General features: G+C 37.8%; 1 protein-coding gene and 1 pseudogene across 1 annotated transcript; one reads left to right on the forward strand and one right to left on the reverse strand.

Moving 5' to 3' along the window:
* Positions 1-11,327, forward strand: part of LOC126634147 (4-coumarate:CoA ligase 1-like) — an 85,422-nt pseudogene extending 74,095 nt beyond the window's left edge.
* A 10,461-nt stretch (positions 11,328-21,788) lies between these two features.
* LOC126583164 (uncharacterized) lies at positions 21,789-23,210 on the reverse strand. The gene is made up of 3 exons (XM_050247474.1): positions 23,130-23,210; positions 22,892-23,006; positions 21,789-22,166 (listed from the first exon to the last, which is right to left on the reverse strand). The coding sequence occupies exons 2-3, from the start codon at positions 22,942-22,944 to the stop codon at positions 21,929-21,931; spliced, it is 291 nt and encodes a 96-aa protein (XP_050103431.1). The 5' UTR covers positions 22,945-23,006; positions 23,130-23,210; the 3' UTR covers positions 21,789-21,928.
* Between the last annotated feature and the right edge of the window lie 1,941 nt (positions 23,211-25,151).

A 25,151-nucleotide genomic window follows, 5' to 3' on the forward strand; every position in this document is an offset into this window, starting at 1 on the left:
ATACCCATGTCGAAGGTAGGTGACTCTCCGTGTTCGGGGGCACCCAGTTGATGGTTGACTTCCACGGGGGTGATGAGTTCGTGTGTTTGAGTATGTCTAGCCTCATGGAGCATTTCGAAGAGCTTCTCATACTGCTCATGGAGGACCTTGTTCTTCATTGCTATCTTGTTGTTCTAAGCCTCTAGCTTATCGACTTTAGCCTGAAGAGCAAACTTCTTTCGTTGCTTCACACTAGGTGCGAAAGGGGTGTCGTTCTGCATGCTGTGGCTTCTTTCTCTCCCCATGTTAGAAAAGGATGCCTTGTCAAAAGAGAGTGTACGAATGGTGGAAACTAGCTTGAAAAGGCTGAAGAGAGCAGGTGTTGATGCATAAAAATAATAAGGACTTTGGTATAACAGAAAATGTCGTGTTATGACATTGGCTTCTGACATTAACATTGACACTTGTCGTGTTGTGATTGACACGTGTCGTGTTGTGATCAAAGAGAGTTTCTAGCTTTGTTCTGACATTAACACTTGTCGTGTTGTGATTGGCCTCTGATGTTGACATGTGTCGCGCTGTGATTGGCTTCTTATGTCGACATATGTCGTGCTATGATTGGCTTCCTGGTTGGAGGGAAACTCTTCTGGGTCCTTGACGGTATAACGTTGACCAGTGCTCGGTAGTTTTGGGATTGGTCAAGTATGGTACAAACAGTGCTCCTCTAAGTTCCTAAGTGAGGGAAACTCCTTGGTTGGGGACTTGCAACATCCAAGCCACTGAGTAATCATGAAACTTCTAAGTACTGAAGCGTCGTATCATTTTCACTTGGCTCTGCCCCATAGGTAGAAGTGGCATCCTTTCTGGAGGTATTTGTCATCCATCCAGGAGTGGTATCTTTAGCTGATGTTAACGTACAAGGTAATGTATCATTTTCACTTAAAACTTACTTGTAGTTTCGGGCTTGGTCAAGTGTTATATAAACCATATAGTAGGAGTCCCCCATGTCGCTGAGCTAGGAGATCTGTCGAAAGAGGTGACAGACAAGGTAAGCAATCAGAGTTCCAAGTAGTCAGCCTCAGATTGGAAGTTTTGATCTCGGGTTCCAGCTAATTGTTCTCCTTCTCCCTATCTTGCAGGCAGCAAAAAGGATAAAGAGAAGAAAAGGGAGAAGAGATGATATGAGATACTTTTTCTTTTGAACTTGTTGACTTTCCACAGGCTTATTCTTGAACTGGATTGTAGGGTTTCCTGGTTTCCTCCAAATGAACAAGCCGACTCGAGAATTTGAAGGTCAAAATAAGTTTGTCAAATCTGGAGTACGTTCGACCCTGATGATATGGGATACCTTTGCTTTTGAAGAAGTAATATGTGAATCGGCAAGTGTTCTATTGCGTTTGTCTCCACATGTTTCCTTGTATCCTTTTCACTTGCCTTATCTGTTCCTCAGGCAGATGTTGTATCTTCTCTGAAAGCAGAAGATGTTGAAGATGAGTACTTGAGAGCAATGCTAGGTAAGTAATCAAGCAAGGGGTTCCAGGCTATCAGTTCCTGACTGGAAGCTTGATTCCAAGTGCTGATTGATTACTTTCTTTCTCCTTGTCTTGCAGGTAAGAGCAATGGCAAAGGCAAAGACAGGGAAAAAGCATGATATGGGATACTATTGTTTTCAACCCTGATGATATGATATACTCTTGCTTTGGCGTGACTTGTTTGTAAAAGTATTATCGGGGGAAAGAAGCTGAGTATTTCGAGATATTTCGTTGGGAGTACCTTCTCAAATGTGAGAAAGAGTTAAGCGTTTTTTGCAGGTCTGCCTGGCTGTGGAGGATAGAGGTAGACATATATGGGAATTTTCCCAACAACGGGTAGTAATGTTGTTCCTTTACCCTTTTTGGTCATAACAATGTAATGGGAGTTGCAAGATTCATGTGTTTTAACGTTGTCAGAGCACTTTGAAAAAGTGGTCCATAGTATCCGGAAAGCTGATGTTGCATGTGAAGATTGCAGAGAAGTTTTATCCAAGGAAATCTGACTCTCGAAGTTTAGAGAGTGGTGCCTCTTCGATTTTCGAACAAGAAGATATGTTGAATATCTGGCTCTCGAAATTCGGAGAGCGTTGCCTCTTCGATTTCTGAACAAGCAAATCTGTTGAAGGTGTGTTCTTGGACATGAGGAAAAATTAGGCATTCTTATGAGTATGCTTTACCATGAAAGATGGAGGTTAACACATATAGGGATTTTCCAATTAGCCAGTAGTTGTGACGTTTCTTTACCTTTTGTGGGTAATAGTTAGGGTAGTTGGGTCTACAAAATTCATGCGCCTTAGCTTGGTTAGGGATCTTTGAGAAAGCTACTCGTGGTACCCGAAAAGTTTATGTTACTTGTGGGTAGTGTTGACAAATTTTATCCAGGAAGATCTGGCTCTCGAGATTTAGAGAGCGATGTTTCTTTCGGTTTTTGAACAAGTAGCCCTGTTGCCCTTTCTTTTACAGGGGTGAAGCATTGAGGTTGAAATAATACTCCCTTGATTTCCCGAGTAAGGAAAACTTCTCGGTTGGAGACTTTAAAGATCCAAGTCACTGAGTAGTCGTGAAACTTCCAAGTACTGAGGTGTAGTAGTATATGGTAGGAGTCCCCCAAGTCTCCGGTCGAGGGAGTTGACGAATGAGGTGTCTTACTAGTAGCCAAGTTTCCAAAGTAACAAAACTTCACCATTTTTCTTTGGCCTAGGCCTTTTTTTTTTTTTTTTGAATTTTCGAATTTTCAAAATATATATATTGTGGGTACCATGAATTGATTTTGCTTCACACTATCTTGATCAAGAGAGTGTGAAGCTTTTGACATTTGTAGTTGCCCTCTATTTGTTGAAGCTTTGAGATTGAAGCATTGTTGGGTACCATGAATTGATTTTGCTTCACACTATCTTCATCAAGAGTGTGTGAAGCATTTGGCATTTGTAGTTGCCCTCCATTTGTTGAAGCTTTTGTTGGTGAAGCTTTGTGGTGAACTTTTGTGGTGAAGCTTTGTGGTGAACTTTTGTGTTGAAGCTTTGTAGGTGAAGCTTTGAGGTTGAAGCTTTGTTGGGTACCATGAATTGATTTTGCTTCACACTATCTTGACCAAGAGTGTGTGAAGCTTTTGGCATTTGTAGTTGCCCTCCATTTATGGAAGCTTTTGTTGGTGAAGTTTTATGGTGAAACTTTGTAGGTGAAACTTTAAGGTTGAAGCTTTGTTGGGTACCATGAATTGATTTTGCTTCACACTACCTTGATCAAGAGTGTGTGAAGATTTTGGCATTTGTAGTTGGCCTCCATTTGTTGAAGCTTTTGTTGGTGAAGCTTTTGTTGGTGAAGCTTTTGTGTTGAAGCTTTATAGGTGAAGATTTTAGGTTGAAGCTTTGTTGGGTACCATGAATTGATTTTGCTTCACATTATCCTGATCAAGAACGTTGAAGCTTTTGGCATTTGTAGTTGCCCCCTATTTGTTGAAGCTTTTGTTAGTGAAGCTTTGAGGTTGAAGCTTTGTAAGTGAAGCTTTGTAGTGAAGCCTGGTAGTTGAAGCTTTGTAGGTGAAGCTTTGATGTTGAAGCTTTGTGGGTGAAACTTTTGTGTTGAAGCTTTGTTGAGTACCATGAATTGATTTTGCTTCATACTATCTTGATCAAGAGCGTGTGAAGCTTTTGGCATTTGTAGTTGTTCTCCATTTGTTGAAGCTTTTTTGGCATCATAAATTGATTTTGATTCACACTATCTTGATCAAGAGTGTGTGAGGCTTTTGAGAATTGCGGTTGAACTCCTTTGATGAAGCTTTGTTGGGACCATAAATTGATTTTGCTTCACACTATCTTGATCAAGAGTGTGTGAGGCTTTTGAGAATTGTGGGTTGAACTCCTTTGATGAAACTTTGTTGGCACCATAAATTGATTTTGCTTCACACTATCTTGATCAAGAGTGTGTGAAGCTTTTGAGAATTGTAGTTGCCCTCCATTTGTTGAAGTTGTTGAATTTCTCAATTTCCCTTTTTTTTTTTTGTTTTTTTTTTGTTTGGGAAACTAGAAATTTGAAAATATGGGAAAGAAAACATATACAAATTTTGCTTCCATACTGTTGAGCAAGAGATTGTGATGCTAGCCATACCTTGTAGTAGTTGAAGGTTTGGATGAACCATATAAATTGAATTTGCTTCGAACAATCTTGATCAAGAGTGTGTGAAGCTTTCTACGAGTTGTAGTATTTGCATTGTTACAGAGGAGAAATGTCTGAAGCAGATGCAAGAAGGCTGAAGAGCTTGATTTTTGTATACCATACACTGAAGCCGTTGTTGGCTTGCAATAAGACTTTGTTAGTGACTATAACTCTTGTTAGGCATAAGTGCTCCCCTAGTTGAGTTGTAAACCTTAAGGGTTTTTTATTATTTGTGAATGCTAGGAGTTCACATATACAAGTTGTACCACTCGTCTTCTAGTTGGTAGAATGAATGGTGAGTTGCTCTCATCACTTGGTTGGTGGTATGAAGGTGAGTTCCTTCATCACCTTTCATCACATTTCATCACCTGGTTGATGGCACAAAAATGAGTTCCTTCTTTACCTGGTTGGTGATAAGAGTGGGAAGTTGCCAAATAATATTAGTGTATGGGTTGTACATTTCATCACCTGGTTGGTGGCATGAATGTGAGTTACGTCATCACCTAGTTGGTGAGAATAAGGGCAAGGTGCCGAGGCATATTGTAGCAAGTGTCGAATGACACAAAGTATGTTGAACCCTTTCGAAGCACAGTTGGCGTATGTATGAATGTGTTGGAATGTATTAAATTTATGTATGAATGTGTTGGAATGTATGATGTTTATGTTGATTGATATGAGTGATGCTTATGAATGTTTTGCTATGCATGAAGGAATCCATGCTTTCGATATGTGAACCATGTTCGTTGTAACAGTTAGTATCACTTACTTTGTGTCAAAGTACTCATGTTGGAGCTTTGAGTTGGAGTATAGAGGTAAGTTAGCGTAGACCAAGTGTTCCAATGCTAGGAACGCAAAAGACTCAGAAGAAATTGTCTGAATTCTCTCTTCTTTAAATATTTTCCGAATGGTTTGTGTGACAAAAGATCTCAAGCAGTTGAGGGTCAAAACATTTGTAATGTGTATGCCTTCTTATAATATCATTTCCTTCAGTACGTAGTCCTCCACTTTGAAAGAGTAAGGCTTGGCCCCATAGTCATAATAGCGGTACGTTCACCCCTGGTTGTCTTGATACGAACTTTTATCCCTCTTGTTGTAATGAGCTTGCTGAGAGTAAAATTCTTTCCCCTTACCAAGAGACAAATACGTTTGGTGACTTAGCAAGTAGCTAAATGAGGCAGGAGAGGATCCAATGGGTGTTTGAATGGCCAAGATCTCCTTACTTGGTATAACTTGATTTCTAACTTCCCACTTGTTGATAGGGGTTAACCATATGGGGGTTCCTTTGGTATGTCCTTACCTCGGCAAATGGATGATTGTAAGCTTGCATCATTACCTCAGAGTAAGTCTTCCAAGTGTTAGCATTCATCATGTACTTGAACAAGCATTCATGCATACCTATTGTGAAGGCCTTGAGTGTTGTTTTATCATTTGCCTCAGCACAACAAGAGTACTCATAGCAGAAGGGACCAGCATATTCATGCAATAACTCATTTGATTTCTGATGAATAGTATATAGCTCATTAGCGGAGTGTACACGATCAGTTTGGAAGATGTGTTGAGCCACAAAAAGTCTCCTTAGCTCAGCGAATGAATCCACAGTATTAGGTCGAAGATCACAATACCAATTGAGAGCTCTACTAGAGAAAGTTGAGGGTAATATGAGACATCGTTCCTCATCATTGTGTGTTCGGTATGCCATGGTAGATTCAAAGAGGTATATATGCTCAATCAGATATTTCTTCCTAGTATAAGATTGCAAGCCAAGCCTCTGTTTCGTTTCTCCTTGTAGAGGGCCATGGATTCTCTTTGTTAGGGGGCCGGGCCTTGGTTGATCCCAGCCAGGGATTTGGGCATGACGCTCGACCTTTAGCCTATTCACCTCTTTGAAGAGATGCAGGATAAGAGGGTATTGAGTGGAGTCAGGCATTATTAGAACTCTCATTCGCAAATTTTCCTCATCCCTTGGAAGTATGGAAGTTTGGTCAAAGGCATGTGGCTTTTTCTTAGATTCACCGCGTTTGGAAGTCCCCCTAGTCTCCTTCACCTTTTTCTTTCCATTCCTTCTGCATTCTGCAAGAAGGTGCCTTCCTCAACTTCTCCTACTTCGGGTCAAAGTAGCTGGGTTAAGAGAAGTCTCATGTTGATCGACATTTCGATGAGTAGCTTGCTCCTCGTCAGGAATACCCATGTCAAAGGCAGGTGACCCTCTGTGTTGAGGGGTACCCAATTGATGGTTGACTTCCACATGGGTGATGAGCTTGTGTGTTTGAGTATGCCTAGCCTCATGGAGCATCTCGAAGAGCTTCTCATACTGCTCCTGGAGGACCTTGTTCTTCATTGTTATCTTGTTGTTTTGAGCCTCCAGCTCTTCAACTTTAGCTTGAAAAGTGAACTTCTTTCGTTCTTTCTTTTGCTACCTCACACTAGGCACGATGAGGGTGTCGTTCTGTGTTGTGGCTTCCTTCACTCCCTATGTTGGAAAGGGATGCTTGGTCAAAAAAGAGTGTACGAATGGTGGAAACAAGTGTGACAAAGATGAAGAGAGTAGGAATAAATGCGTTTCCCACAGACGATGCCAAATGTTGAGGCACATAATCAGTGAGGACTTTGGTACAACAGAAAGTGTCAAGTTTTTTACATTCGCTAGATTGCTTTGGTCACTAGTGTGGATAAGTATGTAAATGGATAGAGATAGGGAAACAAACATAAGATGTACGTGGTTCACCTAGATTGGCTACGTTCACGGAGTAAAGGAGTTCTTATTAATTGTGAAGGGTTTACTCAAATACATAGGTTCAAGCTCTCGTTTAGTGAGTTCTAGTAAATTATTTAGTACAAATGGCATTAGGGATTATTGTGGGAGAATGATCTCCTTTTATAGAAGAGAGTTTATAGCTTTGTTCTGACATTGACACGTGTCGTGTTATGATTAGCTTCTGATGTTAACACGTGTCGCGCTGTGATTGGCTTCTCATGTGATTGGCCTCCTGGTTAGAGAGAAACTCGTCTGGGTCCTTGACGGTATAACGTTGACCGGTGCTCGGTAGTTTCGGGATTGGTCAAGTATGGTACAAACAGTAGGAATAAGTGCGTTTCCCACAGACGGCGCCAAATGTTGATGCACAAAATTAGTGAGGACTTTGGTACAACAGAAAATGTTAAGTTTGTAACCTTCGCTAGATTGCTCCGGTCACTAGTATGGATATGTATGTAAATGGACAGAAACATAGAAGCAAACACAAGATGTACTTGGTTAACCCAGATTGGCTACGTCCACAGAGTAGAGGAGTTCTCATTAATTGTGAAAGGTTTACACAAGTACATAGGTTCAAGCTCTCCTTTATTGAGTACTAGTGAATGATTTGTTACAAATGACATTCGGAAATATTGTGAGAGAATGATCTTCTTTTATAGAAGAGTCTCTAGCTTTGTTCTGACTTTGACACGTGTCATGCTGTGATTGACCTCTGATGTTGACATGTGTCGCGCTATGATTGGCCTCTGATGTCAAAATGTGTTGCGCTATGATTGGCCTCCTAGTTGGAGGGAAACTTTTCTGGATCCTTGACGGTATAATGTTGACCGGCGTTCAGTAGTTTCGAGATTAGTCAAGTATGGTACAAATATATGTCATAAGAGTTACCTTCATGAAAAAACTTCAACACCTATGGGCAAGATGAAGCTTTCACAAACTCTTATTAAAATAAAACTCATACTATGCCATCTTAATTTAAACAAAAGAAACAATCCACACTTATGAGCAAGAAGATTATCCCTTTTATGCTAATTAAGATGCAATGTTGATTGAAGTAACTTAAAATCATAGTCCTAACATTAACTAAGCCGCTACGGCTTGCTTAGTTGACAAGACATTGATAAACTCCAGCCTGAAACAGTAAAAACATCACATGGATTAATTAGTTGTAAGTGGCAAAATTATGATAACCTGATTCAAGCTTCGAGTCTTGCCAACAAGTGGCATTAATATAATAAATTCCTTCATGACTGCCTTTGGTATTCAATTAATCTCAAGAAACCTGATAACATACTTGAAGGAGATTAAGCACATAGAAAATGTTGTATAAGAATTGCAGTATCAGTCTTTTACCACATGGATGTTAATACGTATGAGAGAACTTGATGGAGCTAATGGATTCAAAATAGAAACACTTTTATATAAACAAAACAGTCGCTTTAATTCAAGTCAAATTGTGATAGCACTTAAATGCTTCTGTAAGTCAAACGGGTTCCTTACCTTTTGTACCTTTCTTTCTGTAGTACAAGACTACTACAACATTAGCATCAAAATCATGCATTAGCCTTGTAAATACCAAATTAAATAAAGGAACAACCAAAATTCTTTTCTTCCAAACGCAACATCTCTAATATATTGCCATTCATTGGCCTTGAATAATTTTTACTTTTTTCTCCACGTATGGCACATAAAAATTAACTGATCAGAGCATTGTTTAAATTCTTAAGGTATAGGAAAAAAACTAACAAACAATATACAAGTTTTGAATCCCCTAACTAAGGAATGACTCGATTTATGAATATTTTATTCATTTACTTCCTCTTTGGGTCAAGTTTCATACTTTTTATATTATATTGTATTTGTTTTTCTTTGCCGGTGTCTGTATGTGCACCAAAACACCATTGCAAGGACTTTTGATTATTGGTGCAGATAAAGATTACCCAACCTCATCATCCTTAACCACTAACTAGCGAGTGGCATCTGCTCATGAGATTCTTTTTTAGATGAAAACACAATATAAAAGCAAACTATACTACTTTTGTGATGATTGGAAAGATGCAAAGCTTCAAGCACCAAGATTTTTGTTCTTTCAATTTTTCGACTTATAAAAGAATTTTTAGTTTACCTAGCTATAACACAATGCAACACATTTTGTAGACATTGCAAGGACCTTAATAATCTTTACACCTTAACACTGGATCACCACCTAGATTGCTGCTAACATTTTAAAATTACTAGTTTTATGCATTACAACATTAGTATGATCACTATTGACGAAGTATATCGGATGATTGACAGAGTTCCTCTGGAGTTCAAGCAAATGAATGGGTCATCACAGAGTATTAGCAATGAGATAGGTGGACAGATTATGAAAGACATTATTTATTTGTCAGCATTAGCTAACTTGAACTTGGCCAGAAACACTTTTGCAAGCCTCGTAATTGGAAAAATTCCAAGGAGAAACTTCTTACCAATGTTCTTAGGGTGCGTTTGTTGTATCGGATTATTTTAGACTGAACTAGTTTTAAGGACTAAGCTAGACTGCCTTACAATAGACTAAGTTGGACCAACTTAGTGAAGCGTTTGGTGCAATGTCGAACTAAAAAGCAGGATAACTAATAAATTATAATATTATATTAATCTATCTATATCTCTATTAATATTTTATTGTTAATTCTCTCTTTTTTTTCCTAAAAACTCTTCCTCTTCTTCGAAACCCAATTCCACACTTTGAGATGAAATCAAAACCAACTTCCTACAATTGCATATTGGATCAAAACCAACTCCCCACAATTACAAATCAAATCAAAATTAACTCCCGACAATTTTAAATTCCATAATTTGAGATCAAATCAAATCCAATTCCACAATTTGGCGTCTTAGGTTGCTTCCCCCAAATCAAACCCATTTCCACAGTTTGGCTTCTCAGCACATCATCGACGACCCCAAGCAGTTGTCATCCCAATCCAAGATCTTTGCCATCTTAGTCGTTGTCGTGGGAGCTAGCGTTCTTGGCCTCCAATATTCCTTCATCACCGTCTTGTCCCTCACCCACCACTGGGTTCACAAGGATTCCTTGATTTGAGTTTCAACGGTCGTCGTGTTCCTTACCCACCACTGAGTTCACTAAGATCCTGTGATTCGGGTTTGAACATAGACCATTAAGGGTGATCTGTGGCCGTGACGGTCAGAGGTGGTGCAATTATATGGGTCCTGTTGGAGGAGGAAGAGACTGAAGAGAGCAGAGAAGGAAGACGGTCTTAGCTAGCCCCCACCTTTTCGAAGGCTCTCACTAAGAACTTCTAGCTAGCCTGTTAGTCCACACGAGTCCTCTTTAGTCTCATTAAACATAATTCCAGTATCTAACAAACAGTGGACTATAGTCCAATCTAATCTAGTGAGAGTTAAGGAAGCCAAACAAACGCACCCATAGATTATAAACTTGCTTACTTATTGATAAATCAAAGGGGATCAATTGTTTGATTTGTATCTTATGCGCATCAACATAAAGCAAAAAAAAAAAAAAAAGCAAATGTCTAGGTCTGGTAGCAGAAAGAAAAAAAGCAGTCATGGAAATGCAAATGAAACCTCTTTGAAAAGAAAAAAAAAATCAATTAGAGGTGTTATTTTATAAAAGGAATGAGTGTAAAGATAATTTTACATTTTGAATTAGGTTTGAGAGGGCAGTTTAGGTAATAAAATTGGGTTTAAAGAGATATTATTTCATTAATAAAGTTGGATGCATAAAGAGGTTATATGGGTTCAAATTTTAATCATCTTTAGTTAAATAGTTTAATTAATCATGTGCATGGATATGGAATGACAGAGGCAGACCCAGTGTTGACAATGTCATTGGCAATTGCCGAGCATCCCTTCGAGGTCAAACCAAGTGGATGTGGCACCATCATCCAAAATGCAAAGCTCAAGGTCATTGACCCTGAATCCGGTGCTTCTTTGCCACGGAACCAGCCTGGAGAGATTTGCTTTAGAGGTGACCAGATCACAAAAGGTAAGATATGCCTTCTATTAAGTTCTACCTTGAATGTATACCATGGGACCATTGTTGCACTATTTAATTTAATTAGTTAGTAACTTAATACAACGCTAGCCACTCGATTAAAATTGCTTCATAATAATTAAGATAGTTAAAGTCATAGAAATTTGATTTTTGGTGTCGAAAATTATCAGTTTATCTTAATGATCCGGAGTCAAAAAGAACCATCATAAACAAGAAAGGTTGGCTACACACAGGTGATATAGAGTGCATTTATGATGACGAAGAGCTCTTCATTGTTGATCGGTTGAAGGACCTGATCAACTACAAAGGGTTTCAAGTGGTCCCTGCTAAACTTGAAGCCTTGCTCATCACCCATCCCAGCGTTTCTGACGCTGCAATTGTCCCGTAAGGCCATCTCCAACCAAAGGTTCTAGAGGGCCAGAGGGCCGAAAAATAGCCCGAAAACCGTCTCCAACTAAAGGCTAAGCCAGAGGATTGTGGAATCTGAGAAGGCCCAACAAAATCGAAGAGGGCTGGAGGGCTGGCTAGAAAATCATCTATCCTGTCGGTTATAATTTTGAATATAGTAGGTATTCCACCACGTATGATAGCCGACTAATTTTTCTTTTCATGCAGTCTCACTACCACATGAGGCAGATCGTACTTTTAGCTCCCTAAAAAATGCATCCGTGGGAGTTCGACCTAAACCCTATTATCTATAATTTATTCTCACAATATGAACATGATCGTTTGGCTATAGCAAAAGTTAATGACTTAGGCCATCTCCAACCGATGGCTGGCTAGATGGCTCGTTTTAGCCCTCTGGCCCTTCAAGATCCTCCAAGATATTAATATTTTAATGAATAGTACAGGCCCATATTTGCCTCAATCTCCAACCGAGGGCCAAAGGGCCAGATGACTCGTTTTAGCCCTGTCACAAAAAACCGTCTTCAACCGAAGGCCATAGGGAAGCATAATTTATTATTTAAATTTAAAAACTTGGCTGAAGATGTTTCTTCCATCTTGAAGAACAACTCTCATGGTTTTGAATATTCACTGGAGTGGTGCCTTCATAGAACTCTAAATATTTTTTGGACACATGAGTCCACACACCGTCATTTGTTTGACAATTCCCCCTCACACTATCTTCCGACGCCCATTATGCCTTGCAAAGAGCTTCATCTTTTTTTTGGGTTCAAGCCCTACCTTTCATTGCAGACGAGGCCATTTCAAAATTATTGAAAAAATTGAAGGATAGATTTTTGAAAGAGGAAAGAAAATATGAGAATTGAAATAGTGTAGGAATGGTGAAATTTTTTTAGGAATGGTGAGTGAATGGTTTAGGTATTTATAGGAAAAAAAGGGCCCAAAAAACCTAAAAATAAAATAAAAATAAAAAAATTGAATCCAACGGTAACTGGCACCAGCTAGTCGTTGGATTCAAATTTCTTTTTAAGAATTCCTGTCGATTATAACCGACAGGATAAATGATTTTCTAGCCAGCCCTAACCGACAGGAATTCTCAAAATCGGGTTATACGGAGTTCCAGCGACTTCACCTGAATTGGAAAAAGCTCGAGTGTAGCTCAATTGCTTCAACGTCTATGACGTTAGCTTCACAATTTACGCCTAGATCTCAAATGATCGAACTTGGCTCTGAGGCCATGATGAAGTTTGAATAAGTGTTTGTTTATTAAAGGAAGAAGAAGAAATTAAAGCACAGATAAAAATGGAGAATGATTTGATGCTTTTGCTCTTTGCTAAATTTTCAGAGAGAATGTTCTCTCTTCTATTTCTTGTCACACATTCTCTGTGCATAATGGTTGGAATACATATGGATTCTCACTGCAGAAAACAGAAAGGATCTCAACCACTCATCTAGCTAGGCTCAAAGACCTTTACACATGTCACTTAGACATAATTACAATATGAGCCCTACAATTGGTAAAATTACCAAAGTGAATACACAACTAAATACAAGGCTTATTCATTCTAAAAGCAGATTAGCTCAATGCTTATACACTAACACTCCCCTTTAAGCTTTGAGCTGATATCACTCCAAGCTTGTCTCTGAGATAGTTGAATCTTTCCCTTGGTAAGGCTTTGGTAAAAATGTCTGCTACTTGCTCTTTGGTAAAATAATAGACTAAGTCAATAATTCCTTGCTGCAAGGCATCTTTGATGAAGCGATACCTTCTGTTAATGTGTTTTGTGCGCTGGTGAAACATTGGATTTTTATTTATTGAGATTTCAGATGTATTATCACACTGTAAAGGAGTTGCTTCGGTTTGCAATTCCCCAAAATCCTCCAAAACAAATCTAAGCCAGATAGCTTGAGTTGTGGCTTCTGATGCACTAATATACTCTGCCTCTGCAGTTGAGAGTGCAACACAATTCTGCTTAACAGATGCCCATGGGAAAAGTCCACTTCCAAAAGAAAATGCATAGCTAGATGTGCTTTTGCTATCATCAATGGAACCTCCCCAGTCACTGTCATAATATCCAACTAAATATGTCTTCTTGCCTTTCTCATACTTTAAACCATAATCCAATGTTCCTTTAACATATCTGAGCACTCTTTTGGCTGTCCCATAGTGTTTGTTTGTAGGGCAATGCATATATCTAGCTAGTAAACTAGATGCATACATCACATCTGCCTTTTTACCTGTGAGGTATAACAGGCTTCCCACAATTCTCCTATATTGTTCTTCACTTGTTGCACCATTTCCATCTTCCTTGCTTAACTTTTCAGTGACAACAAGAGGGATGGAAACAGATTTGCACTCTTTCAAGCCAAATTTATCCAACAAGAAAGAAGCATACTTCCTTTGATGAATGAAAATACTTGAGTCAATTTGTATCACTCCCATTCCTAGGAAATGATGAAGGAGCCCTAGATCTGTCATTTCATACTTCACCTTCATATCTTCTTTAAACTCATTCAACATCTCTTCATTGCTTCCAATATATACTATGTCATCCACATAGATAGACACAATTAGGATATCCTTATCTCCCCTTGTCTTAGTATAGAAAGTTGCTTCACTCAAGCTTTTCTCAAATCCACACTGAGTGAAGTAGTTGTCAATCTCCCCATACCAGGCTTTAGGTGCCTGTTTTAGTCCATAAAGGGCCTTGTGCAATCTGTAGACTTTGTCCTCATTACCATCAACTACAAATCCCTCAGGTTGTTCAACATATACCTCTTCCTGCAATTTTCCATTCAAAAATGCAAATTTAACATCTAGTTGATACAACTTCCAGCTTCTTTGTCCAGCAAGAGCAATCAAGGTTCTGATTGTGTCTAATCTAGCAACTAGAGCAAAAGTTTCATTGTAATCGATTTTTGGTTTCTGAACATACCCCTTGGCAACCAACCTTGCCTTGTTCTTTGTACTGAGCCATCCAAATTCAGCTTGGTTTTGAACACCCATTTCACTTCAATGACTTGCTTATCACTTACTCTATCTACAAGCTCCTAAGTTCCATTCTTCTCCTTCATTGACAGTTCTTCTTCCATTGCTTTTACCCAACCCTTGTCTTGTGCAACTTCTTCATATTTCTCAGGTTCCACAATAACAAGATTGCACTGTGCCATAATGTCACTTATGTTTCTCCATTTCACTGGAGTATGATCATAAGAATGAGAGATCTTTGCAGATTCATGAGTGCTATTTTCTTGTTCTTCAATATAGGAGAGAAAGTATTAGAACTAGGGGAACTTCCTTCAATCTCACTCAACTCATGTGAATTCACACCAATTACATTTTCAAGTTGATTCTGAATGTAGGTCACAGCAATAGAATTCTCTGAATTTTCCTTCCAATTCCAGATCATAGTTTCATAAAAAACTGCATCTCTTGACAAGATTAACTTCTTAGTGCATGGATTAAATACTCTGTATCCCTTTTCACATGTAGCATATCAAACAAACACATATTTGACACTCTTAGCATCTAGCTTCTGTCTTATCTCAGATGGTACATGCACATAGCAGATTGATCCAAACACTTTTAGATGACCAATACCTGGTTTTCTGCCATTGGAGGCCTCAAATGGTGTTAGATTATCAAGTGCTTTTGTAGGTGATCTATTTAAAATGTACACAGCTGTGTGTACAACCTCTGCCCACAGGGAGTATGGCATGCTTTTATCATGAAGCATTGCCTTAGCCATTTCTACAACTGCTTTATTCTTCCTCTCCACTACTCCATTTTACTGTGGAATATAAGCCATAGATAGTTATCTTTGAATTCTTGCAGTCTCTAAGAACCTGTCGAATTCATTTGACACAAACTCACATCCTCTATCACTTCTTAGGCACTTTACTTTGAAACCACACTGTAATTCCACCATTGCTTTAAACTTTCTGGAACAAGTTAGAGCCTCATATTTTTGTCTTAGAAAATAGACCCAAGACATTCTTGTATGATCATTAATAAGAAGCATAAAGTAGTTATTCCCAACAATTGATTCATTTTGCATGGGACCACACGAGTCAGTGTGTATCAGTTCCAGTGGACTATTTGCTCTCTAAGCTTGCTCTTTTGGAAATCAATCTTGATGTTGTTTTCCCAACTAACATCCTTCACATACACCGTCAACATCTTCGAGATATGGAAGACCATGCACCATCTCATTCTCTCTAAGTTGTTTAAGGCTCTTGAGATTTAGATGTCCTAGTCTCTTGTGCCAAATCCAGGTAGAATGAGGATCTATGCTAGCTTTTAGAGCAAATTGACTGCTATTCAACAGAGAAAGAGGATAACATCTATTTTGCTTCTTCTTAACCTTAATGACAAGATTGTTAAGTGAAGGTCCATCAAATACACTACACATGCCTTCTCCAAACAATAGATAATATCCATACTCATCCATTTGTCCCACACTCAGAAAGTTTTCTTTTAATCCTGGAAAATGCATGACTTCTCTAATGTACTTCTTCCCTTTGTTAGTGTCAATTTCCAATGAACCCACTCCAGTAACATTTACTAACACACCAGTAGACATTTGCACCTTTCCAACAACATTTGTTCTTATATCAACAAGAAGATCAGTATTTCCTATCATATGGTTGCTGCACCCACTGTCAATGTACCAATTTCCATTCACCTTTGCTTCAGTAGTTGCACTATTAGCATAGAATAGGTTACCAGATACCTCCATTTGATTTGCACAGTTAGCTTTTTGAATAGCTTTACCCATAGTGCACTCCCTAACCCAATGTCCAAATTTATCACAGTTATGACATTTGGATTTTCCCTTAAATCTGCACTCACCAAAGTGAAACTTTGAGCATACTTTGCACTGAGGTTTTGTTACTTCTTGATTCATAAAGGGTGAAGAGTTTGCATTTTGTGTAGGACTCAAAAATGGCCTTTGTTGAAACTTAGACTTTGAATCCCACTTCCTGCCTTTTGTATTCCAGTTCCTCTGAGACTTAAAACCACTGGATTGAGAGTTACCTTTATTCTGTTGCCCTTTTGAACTCACAAAGAGAGAGGCGAATACCTTATCAGTAGCATCAACAGTGTGCAAATCAAAACGTTATTCCTGACTTTTAAGAATTGCTAGAACTTCCTGTAATTCAACAGTCTCTATACATTTTGTATTCTCAATCACAAGACAGATGGGATCATAGGGTTTGCTAAGACTGATTAAAACCTTTTGCACAAGTCTCTCATTAGATAATACTTTACCAAACGTCTTTATTTGATTAATTAATTAATTCAAACGTGTAAGATACCCAGATAATGATTCATCATCACGCATTCTAGTATACTCAAATTCACGTAGAAGATTTTGGGGTTTAATCGACAATACCTGATCACCACCGTGGTATTCTCTATATAGCAGATCCCATGCCATATTCGCTGAATCGGCGTTGGCAATTCGAGGGAATATTTGATCCAAGACTGCACTCTGGATAATACCCAGAGCTTTTGCATCTTGCATATATACAGCCACTGTTTTCTCATCGTCTTCCTCGTCTGAGCTTCCTTCAGCATTCTTCTTCTTCTTATTCTTTGAATCTGAGATCGTAACCCATTTTTCAACTAATTTCCATAGCCCATGAGATTTGAAGATCGTCACCATCTTGATTCTCCATAACTCGTAGTTCTCACCAGAGAAGATTGGAGTTCTCATCTCAGAACTTCCAGATCCAGCCATCTCTTAGCTTAGATGTTACGAACACAAATCAAAATCGGGTTATATGGAGTTCCAGCAACTTCACCTGAATCGGAAAAAGCTCGAGTGTAGCTCGATTGCTTCAACGTCTATGACGTTAGCTTCACAGTTTATGCCCATATCTCAAATGATCAAACCTGGCTCTGAGACCATGATGAAGTTTGAATAAGTGTTTGTTTATTAAAGGAAGAAGAAGAAATTAATGCACAGATAAAAATGGAGAATGATTTGATGCTTTTGCTCTTTGCTAAATTTTCAAAGAGAATGTTCTCTCTTCTATTTCTTGTCTCACATTCTCTATGCATAACGGTTGGAATACATATGGATTCTCACTGCAGAAAACAGAAAGGATCTCAACCACTCATCCAGCTAGGCTCAAAGATCTTTACACATGTCACTTAGACACAATTACAATATGAACCCTACACTTGGTAAAATTACTAAAGTGAATACACAACTAAATACAAGGCTTATTCATTCCAAAATCACATTAGCTCAATGCTTATACACTAACAGTTACCAACTGAGTGATGCCCTACCACAAAAGGCTTGGTTGCAGTCATTAGTATGGAATGTTCTAAGGAAACTCCACAGTTATTGTGAATGAGAATACAAGACTTTGCTCGCCCCTAAAGTGGGGTTGATGCTAATCTTTCATTGATTGTCATTAGATTAATTTGGTTCAATTAATTTAGGACAGAGATCTTAACATTTAAACTAATGTAACGGCAATTAATAGAGGAGTGTGCATCACACCTTCACTTTATGGGAAGAGCAAAAATGCACACTAGACTTTATATTAATTTTAAATTTTAATTAGGGTTTAGGGTTTTGCTCCAAGGGTTGGAGCAAGTTAGAGTAAGTTTAGAACCTAAAATTTGAGTTTTACTCCAAAGGTTAGAGTAGGTCCAAGGGGGTGAGGGTGGGCTTAACCTCGCAATAGGCTAGCAATAATGTGGTTCAAATTCGCCTTAGGCGAGAGTCAAACCTAAGACCTCTCACTTACAAGTGAAGAGGAATATCACTAGACCGTAGTACTAAGTGGCAATAGTACTACGACAATACATACGATATTATCTACATTAAGGGATGGGGGAGTAGGGCAAGCCTCACAAAGCACTAGCCATAATAATTTGGTTCAAATTCGTCCTTGGTAAGAATCAAACCTAAGACTTATCACTTACAAGTGAAGAGGAATGCCACTAGATCGTAGTTCTAAAGGGTTAGTTTAGTGTTGTTATGCTTTTTAAATAGTTGTTTTTGTTGTGCTTTAAGAATAATCAGCTCTAAAGTAAAGCAGTTGAGCTTTTGGTAAACTATATTTTTAAAAGTGTTGCAAGTATGAAATCATTATCATGGCGTTCGGTAAATATTATTATAAAAGTGTTGTACTAATGTATACTGACAAAAATAGACATGATTTTAAATGTGCTTTTGACTAATTCCTTTTTTTTTCTTTTCTTTTTTTCTTTTTAAAGACTTTCACTTGTTACTAATTTTTTTTCTTTAAAATTATCTTAACCTTGGCATTGACGAAAGAAAAAATAAAAATAAAACAACTATCTTTTAATTGTATCAGTGTTCTAAAAATTCCCATCTAGCTCCGTATAGGCTCTAGGCCCGGCCACCGTCCCGATTAATCCCTAGGTGTTTGAAAATTATGAACGCTTAGGCACTCAGCTAGCCCGTATCTGTCTAGGTACAACTCTCACTTATACAAAAAATAGATAACTTTCATTTTGTATTTTATTTTTTCAATAAACTATAAAACAAAAAACTTGTTGAATAATTGGATAAACACTCATTATATGATTTTCCCCATGTTTTCGGCACATGCCATCTAGAAGTATATATGAACAACATTGACGGTTGAATTGTTGAAACTAATTTTTCTCTTGGCCAAAAACTTTGCCCAACGAAGAAAAGTTTGCTCGTCGAACGATGTTTGTCTGGTAAAGGGCTTTGAAAAACCAAAACATTGACCACTATTTCCGACAAAAGTTAATTCGTCGAGCGAAATTCGTCGAACAAATGATAATTTTTAGAAGAGATTGTTAAGTTTTTACAGAACTACTATGCTGCATATAGCTAGAGTGCCCTGAAATACAAGCAACAATATGACAAAAGATTACTTCAAAGTTAAAGTAAAAATGACTAACTTCTAACTTATAACTAATAAATTAAAATGACTAACTTCATTGGAAACAATAGATCAATATTTATCAAACCCATGAGTCATTTTATAGAACAAAACATCACCACGCAAGAAAAAGAGAAAAAGCACACCTAAAAAAAAAAATGAATTCTTTAATACAAAAACCATAAAATCCAAGGAAGCAGATTGTCTACCCTCCTTTTACCATGCCCTTCCCATCCCCTCCTATTTACGTGGTCACGGTTAAGTCACGTCAACATGTTTTATTATCTCTATAAAAAATTAATATAAAATATTGAAGTGGTTTAACCGTGACCGCACAGTGTAGGACGGGATGGAAAGGGCATACAATCTACCTCCAAAATCCAAAGCTTGAGTTCGTACCTTTGAAGAGTTCAAAGAGATTGACTGAGAAATATGCAGGTGAGGTTGTGCAAGTTCAGGGATTAGGGCTAGGGTTTTCCGTATATATAACAGAGTGTAAGAAAATAGGGCTAGATGAAGTCATCTAGAAAAATAGAATGGGTACTGTAGGTATAGAGAAATTTTCATTAGTCTTCTTTTTAAATTAGCTTTGGAAGCAACCCAACAATGGATTTTAAAAACTACTATAAGAAGGCCCAAACTTTAAAGATAAGCAAGCTTATAAATATTTACCAAACAAATTTTAGTACTTTACTTTAAAACGGAGCAAATTTTAGGAAAAAAAAAAACAATTCCAAACGGAAACTAACTGGCATAGTTTGATATTTTTTTTTAATAATAAATCTGAAAACATTTGAGACTCTTTGGTTGAACAATAACATTTCGTGAATAACCCCAAACCAACGTGCTAGTGTATGGGTAACCCTCCATTATATCTGCAAATCATACAGAACTAGGGATGGACAATGGTTATGCGGACGGGTAACCGTGGTTAATTTATCTATAACCATTTATGTTTATACCCGCATAACCATTTACCCGTTGGGTAATTGCTTAAACGCTTATACCCATACCCATAACCGTTTATAAACGGTTAACCATACCCATAACCGCATACCCATTTAACCATAACCGTTTAATACTCATTTACCCATTTATCCTTTTTTAACCCGTTTATCTTTTTTTTTTACCATTATCATTTTTTCACCCGTCTACATGTTTTTTAACAACTTGAAAATAAAAAAAAAATTTCATATTTTTTTTTTGACAATTAAACACCGTTATAGGTACATTCATCATACATTTCCATATTTTAATTTTTTAAGTTCTTATACCATTATAATAATTGAAATAATAGTTTACGGACTATATTTTTAACTGTTACCAATGAAGGTAAATATAATATTTGCTAAGTATTATTGGGTTACAAAAATTGTTTAGAAGACATTTTTGTCAAAGCATTTCTGTCAATTTCACGGTTACCCGCAAGGAATTTAAATTAATTTGGCAAATTCCTTGATGATGAGAATCATCATTCCTGTAGTAGTGTTATTGAGAAAATGATTGATGAATTCCTTGCTAATTTATTGGGTGCTAAGTATTATTGGATCGAGAATATGGTTTATGTTAGTTTTACATATATAAAATAAATGGGTAAACGGTTACCCGTTTATAACCGTGGTTAATACCCATAACCGCCCATTTAAATTTCGCGGGTAAACGGTTATATCCATAACCGTTTATTTATCTAAACGGGTACCTATAACCGTAACCGTTTAATTTAAATGGGCGGGTAACCACGGTTACCCATAACCAATGGGTATTTGCCCATCCCTATACAGAACTAGATGCACGTGACAGGGATTTATAAATTCTTCTTTGGAATAAGTTGCTCTTATTGTGGAGCAAAAAATAATCTCACAAATCATGGAGGTCACACGTGGATTTTTGGACAAGAAAGATGAGATTACTCTCGAGGCACATCAGAATTCTCAATCCCATGTAATAGACAATAATAGTTCAATCTATGAAGAGTCAAAAGTGATCAATACGGTATTTATTCAAATCCCTCTCATCACTTTTCATCAATCCCTTATTGATTTTATTCAAAAAGTAACTCCCAAAACTTCCTATTTAATTTAGGAATAATTGTCATGTTGATTGCAAAATATTATTTCACATAATATCTTGCAATTATTCACCCAATTACACTATCTATGGCCGTCCATTCTCCACCAATAGGGCCGTCCACCCTCCTATAAATACCCCACTTATCCCACTAAAATGCTAAGCCATTTTCTACCCACAAACTCCTAAACACATTCTTTTCAAAATTCTAACTTTGGTATCGGAGATTCTTCGATCAAGCCCCCTCATTCATCGTGGGCACGTGAGGTTTTTGGACTTAATCGAATGTGGTATTATTTTGCAGGTGCATTTTCGTCAAATGAAGAGATGGTGAAAATTTACATCCACACTTATTACATGTTTTAGTAATGCATATAGTGCAATTTTAATCCCTACTATCCATAATTATGTGTTAATACCTGTGAAATTAATTCTCAACATTGGGTCATTGAAATATATCAAAAGAGTTCGAAAATATTGATCAAGGTTATGCCACTTATTGCAATATATTCTTTGTTCACCAAAGTGGCTTAAGTACATAAATATAGTATATATTTTGCATCCATTTATTTGGATAAAGGGATTAATTAATTAATTAATCAATTGGTTTTCATATTATGAAAACCAATTGACACCCATATCCTTAACAGATCCTGGAGAAATTTCGTCCAACACTTTCTCTTGGCCCTTGGGGTAATATATTCCAGTCTTCTCATGGGGAACCCATATATTGTTATCATTATTTTCTCCCATTTGGTTCTTGTTCTTCGCTTCATCACCTTCAGACTTCACCGTCTCACGTACCATATCTGCAGAAGAGCTTTGCTTATGAAAACCTTTTCGACTCATTGGCCTGCACAAGTACGTACACACACACACACACATATATATATGTTAGACAATAAAGTTGAGCTAGCTAGAGCTTGATTAAACAATATATTGTAGAAATCCTCTGTGAGTTTATTTTTTGAATCTTCATAAAGTGTGTTGGTACGTTACAAATATTTTCAAAAATTAAATCAAGCAAAATTTTGGATCTCGATCTCCACTCTTAGCTTAGCAGAATTGAGTTAAATGATGGATTTGTCTCCGTTGATATCAGACCAAACAACTTGATTGCATATCATATCGAATTTAACCACATGTACTCCACATCAAGCAACATACATATATATTTATATTCAAATGCAGTAGTCAGTACTTGACTCAATCGAATCAAGCCACACACGAGAAGACACGCATGTGGTGAGAATGTACGAATGATCACATCCTAAGTGTTGCATCTATTATATTTAACGGATTTAGATCCTAAGGATCAACACACGTGAACCGTTAATCAAAAATCGTGCGGTCATAATTTTTTCATATTTTATATTTTTCAAGCAAAATAAGGCTGCTTTACTTTTAAAAATATAAAAAATATTTAATTAAGATTGCACGATTTTTAATCAACGGTCCACGTGTGTTGATCCTTATGATCCCCATGGAAAGAATCCGGCGAGAATCCAAATCCATATTTAACATATCACATGTCAGACGATATAACGATCGGACAGATTATACTAGAGGAATGCTTACTTGAAAACCACGGAGTTAATGGTCTGTGCTCCTCTTGCCAAAACCGTAGCCATTTATTTCTCACTCTCTCTCTTTCTCTCTCTCTCTTTGAAGGATATGCAGTTGCCAGTTGTATCTTCGTAGCATTGGTATGCAGTTGATTTATATACAAGGATTGAAGGGAAGATTACATCGATGAAAAGATAAATAAAATAAAAAATAAAAAATAAAAAGGAATAGGAGGAGGATAACAGCATACCATTATCATGGATCATATCCATTTCTCTCTTCCCAATGGAGAATTTTGTCATGGCCGTATGGGACCATTTGAGCATGTACGTCACTACCTATAGTTGAAGATTGTTTCTGGATCATGAAAGATGGTTGATCATTAATGGAGCTACGTGGTCAACCATCGATTTTTTATACACCTAATTCTCAACCGGCTTAATTATTTTTTAGACTACTTTTACAAATGACGTGTGTGTGGGTTAATATTTGACAATGGGTTTTGCAAGTGACTAAGATTCAAAGACGTCAAAATGAGTGGAGACTGGCCCGAGGCCCAGTCGACTAGCCTAGAACAAATTGGCGCCTCCTCAATTAAAATGTAGGCCACAAGCCTAGGAGTGAAGTAACAAGTGATGGAGATCAACTCACTATCAGCAAAAAAACACTTTCTAGTGGCACTACAAGTAAAAAGATGATGACTCACTACCCCTGTAAACCCTCGGCCAAGAACCAAGCTAAACGCAGTCAGGCAAAATCATATATAAAAGGGGAAACAAACACCAGAGACAAGGACACTCAACCAATCAAACTCAAAAACATACAAACTCTGCTCTCAAGCTAGTTTGTACCCAGAAAAGCTGAAACTCGCCCAAATTTAGTTCTTTTAGCTATATTTCCTGTAGAAAAGCTATATTTTGTCTGCTGTAAAAGCTCTGCTACCTTTACTTAGTATTTTAGCATCAATTCCCTCGTGTAGAACTTAGTTATCTACCACCATTTTTAGCATACAAACCTCTGTGAACTCAAGGAGAAGTGGCTACAAGTAGTTCAACCTTGCCCAACAAGGTGAAATCTTGCCCGAGTCTCTTTGTATGTACTTGTATTTGGTAGATCTATTGCTATATATGCTTTTCATTGTATATTCAAGTCATTATCAACTGTTTTCCACCTAAGAAATCCCATTTACGTTCGAATCTAGTTAAGTTAAGAAACCTGCTTTCATTGAGAACAAACCGTATTCGAGGACATGGTTAAAAGGGTCATGAACTCCCTTCGTCCTGAACATACAAGATTATGAACTAAAAGTCCTTGTTTACAAGGCAAGAAAAAGAATTTAATGCAGACTTAACCCTTCTGTGACGATCCCTTGATAACAAGAAGTTTAAGTGACTTGGGGCGCAAGTAATCGACTTAAATCACACCTACTCAACATCTGTTATACTGAGATAACAGTGGCACACCTAAATACTTGTTAGTTTTGGTTGTGAGCCTCAAGGCCTATAACAAAGACCCTACAAAGGCACCTTTCAAACTAACTTTGGGCTCTTCTTGAAGTACACCAAGTAGCAAGAAGTTGCCCGACAACCAACCTCAACCCAAGTGCCAAAGCTCCCAGGGGAGTTGTGCCAAGGCCAAATCCTTGCCTGAACATAGTTTTGGCACACCCAGTGGGACCTTGAAAATTTTGTATGCCCAAAAGAAAGAATGAAAGAACTTTCAGGTGCAATGTAGAGTACAAGCAATCACATTGTCCAAAAACATCAGACATGACCGATCACCCGGAAGATTTCCCCTCCCTAAAAAGTCCAGCTATTCTGGGAAGCCCGACTTCATCTGAAAAGTTAGGTGGGAAGGTTACCAATGAAGACTTGCAAGCCACCAAGGTGCCAATATTGAAAGGTAAGGCGAAGATTTCTCTGGAGACCAGAGGAGAAGTGAGCAGACTCTGTTCCTTAACAAGAAGTCTGCAGATGAGGTTAAAGTTGGAGTATTCTTCGCCAAGGAATGATCAAACCAGATAAGTAATCAGGGAGACAAGCCTTGAGAAGGAACCAATGATTCCCCTATTTCCTTTGCTCGAAGAAAAAGAAGGGTAGGGAAAAAAAAGGAAGAGCCTGGAACTAGTCGACCAAATGAGGAAGAGATCTTAGAAGCAGACTTGCCCGACCCTCTATTATTCCAATTAGATATTAGGGGGTAGATCGGGCAAGATAAGAGGAAGTATGGGATGAATCAACAAGCTAAAGAGTCTAGTGGAAAATGTGTGTCC

Source organism: Malus sylvestris, chromosome 9 (assembly GCF_916048215.2).
Source record: "Malus sylvestris chromosome 9, drMalSylv7.2, whole genome shotgun sequence".
Lineage (NCBI taxonomy): Eukaryota > Viridiplantae > Streptophyta > Magnoliopsida > Rosales > Rosaceae > Malus > Malus sylvestris.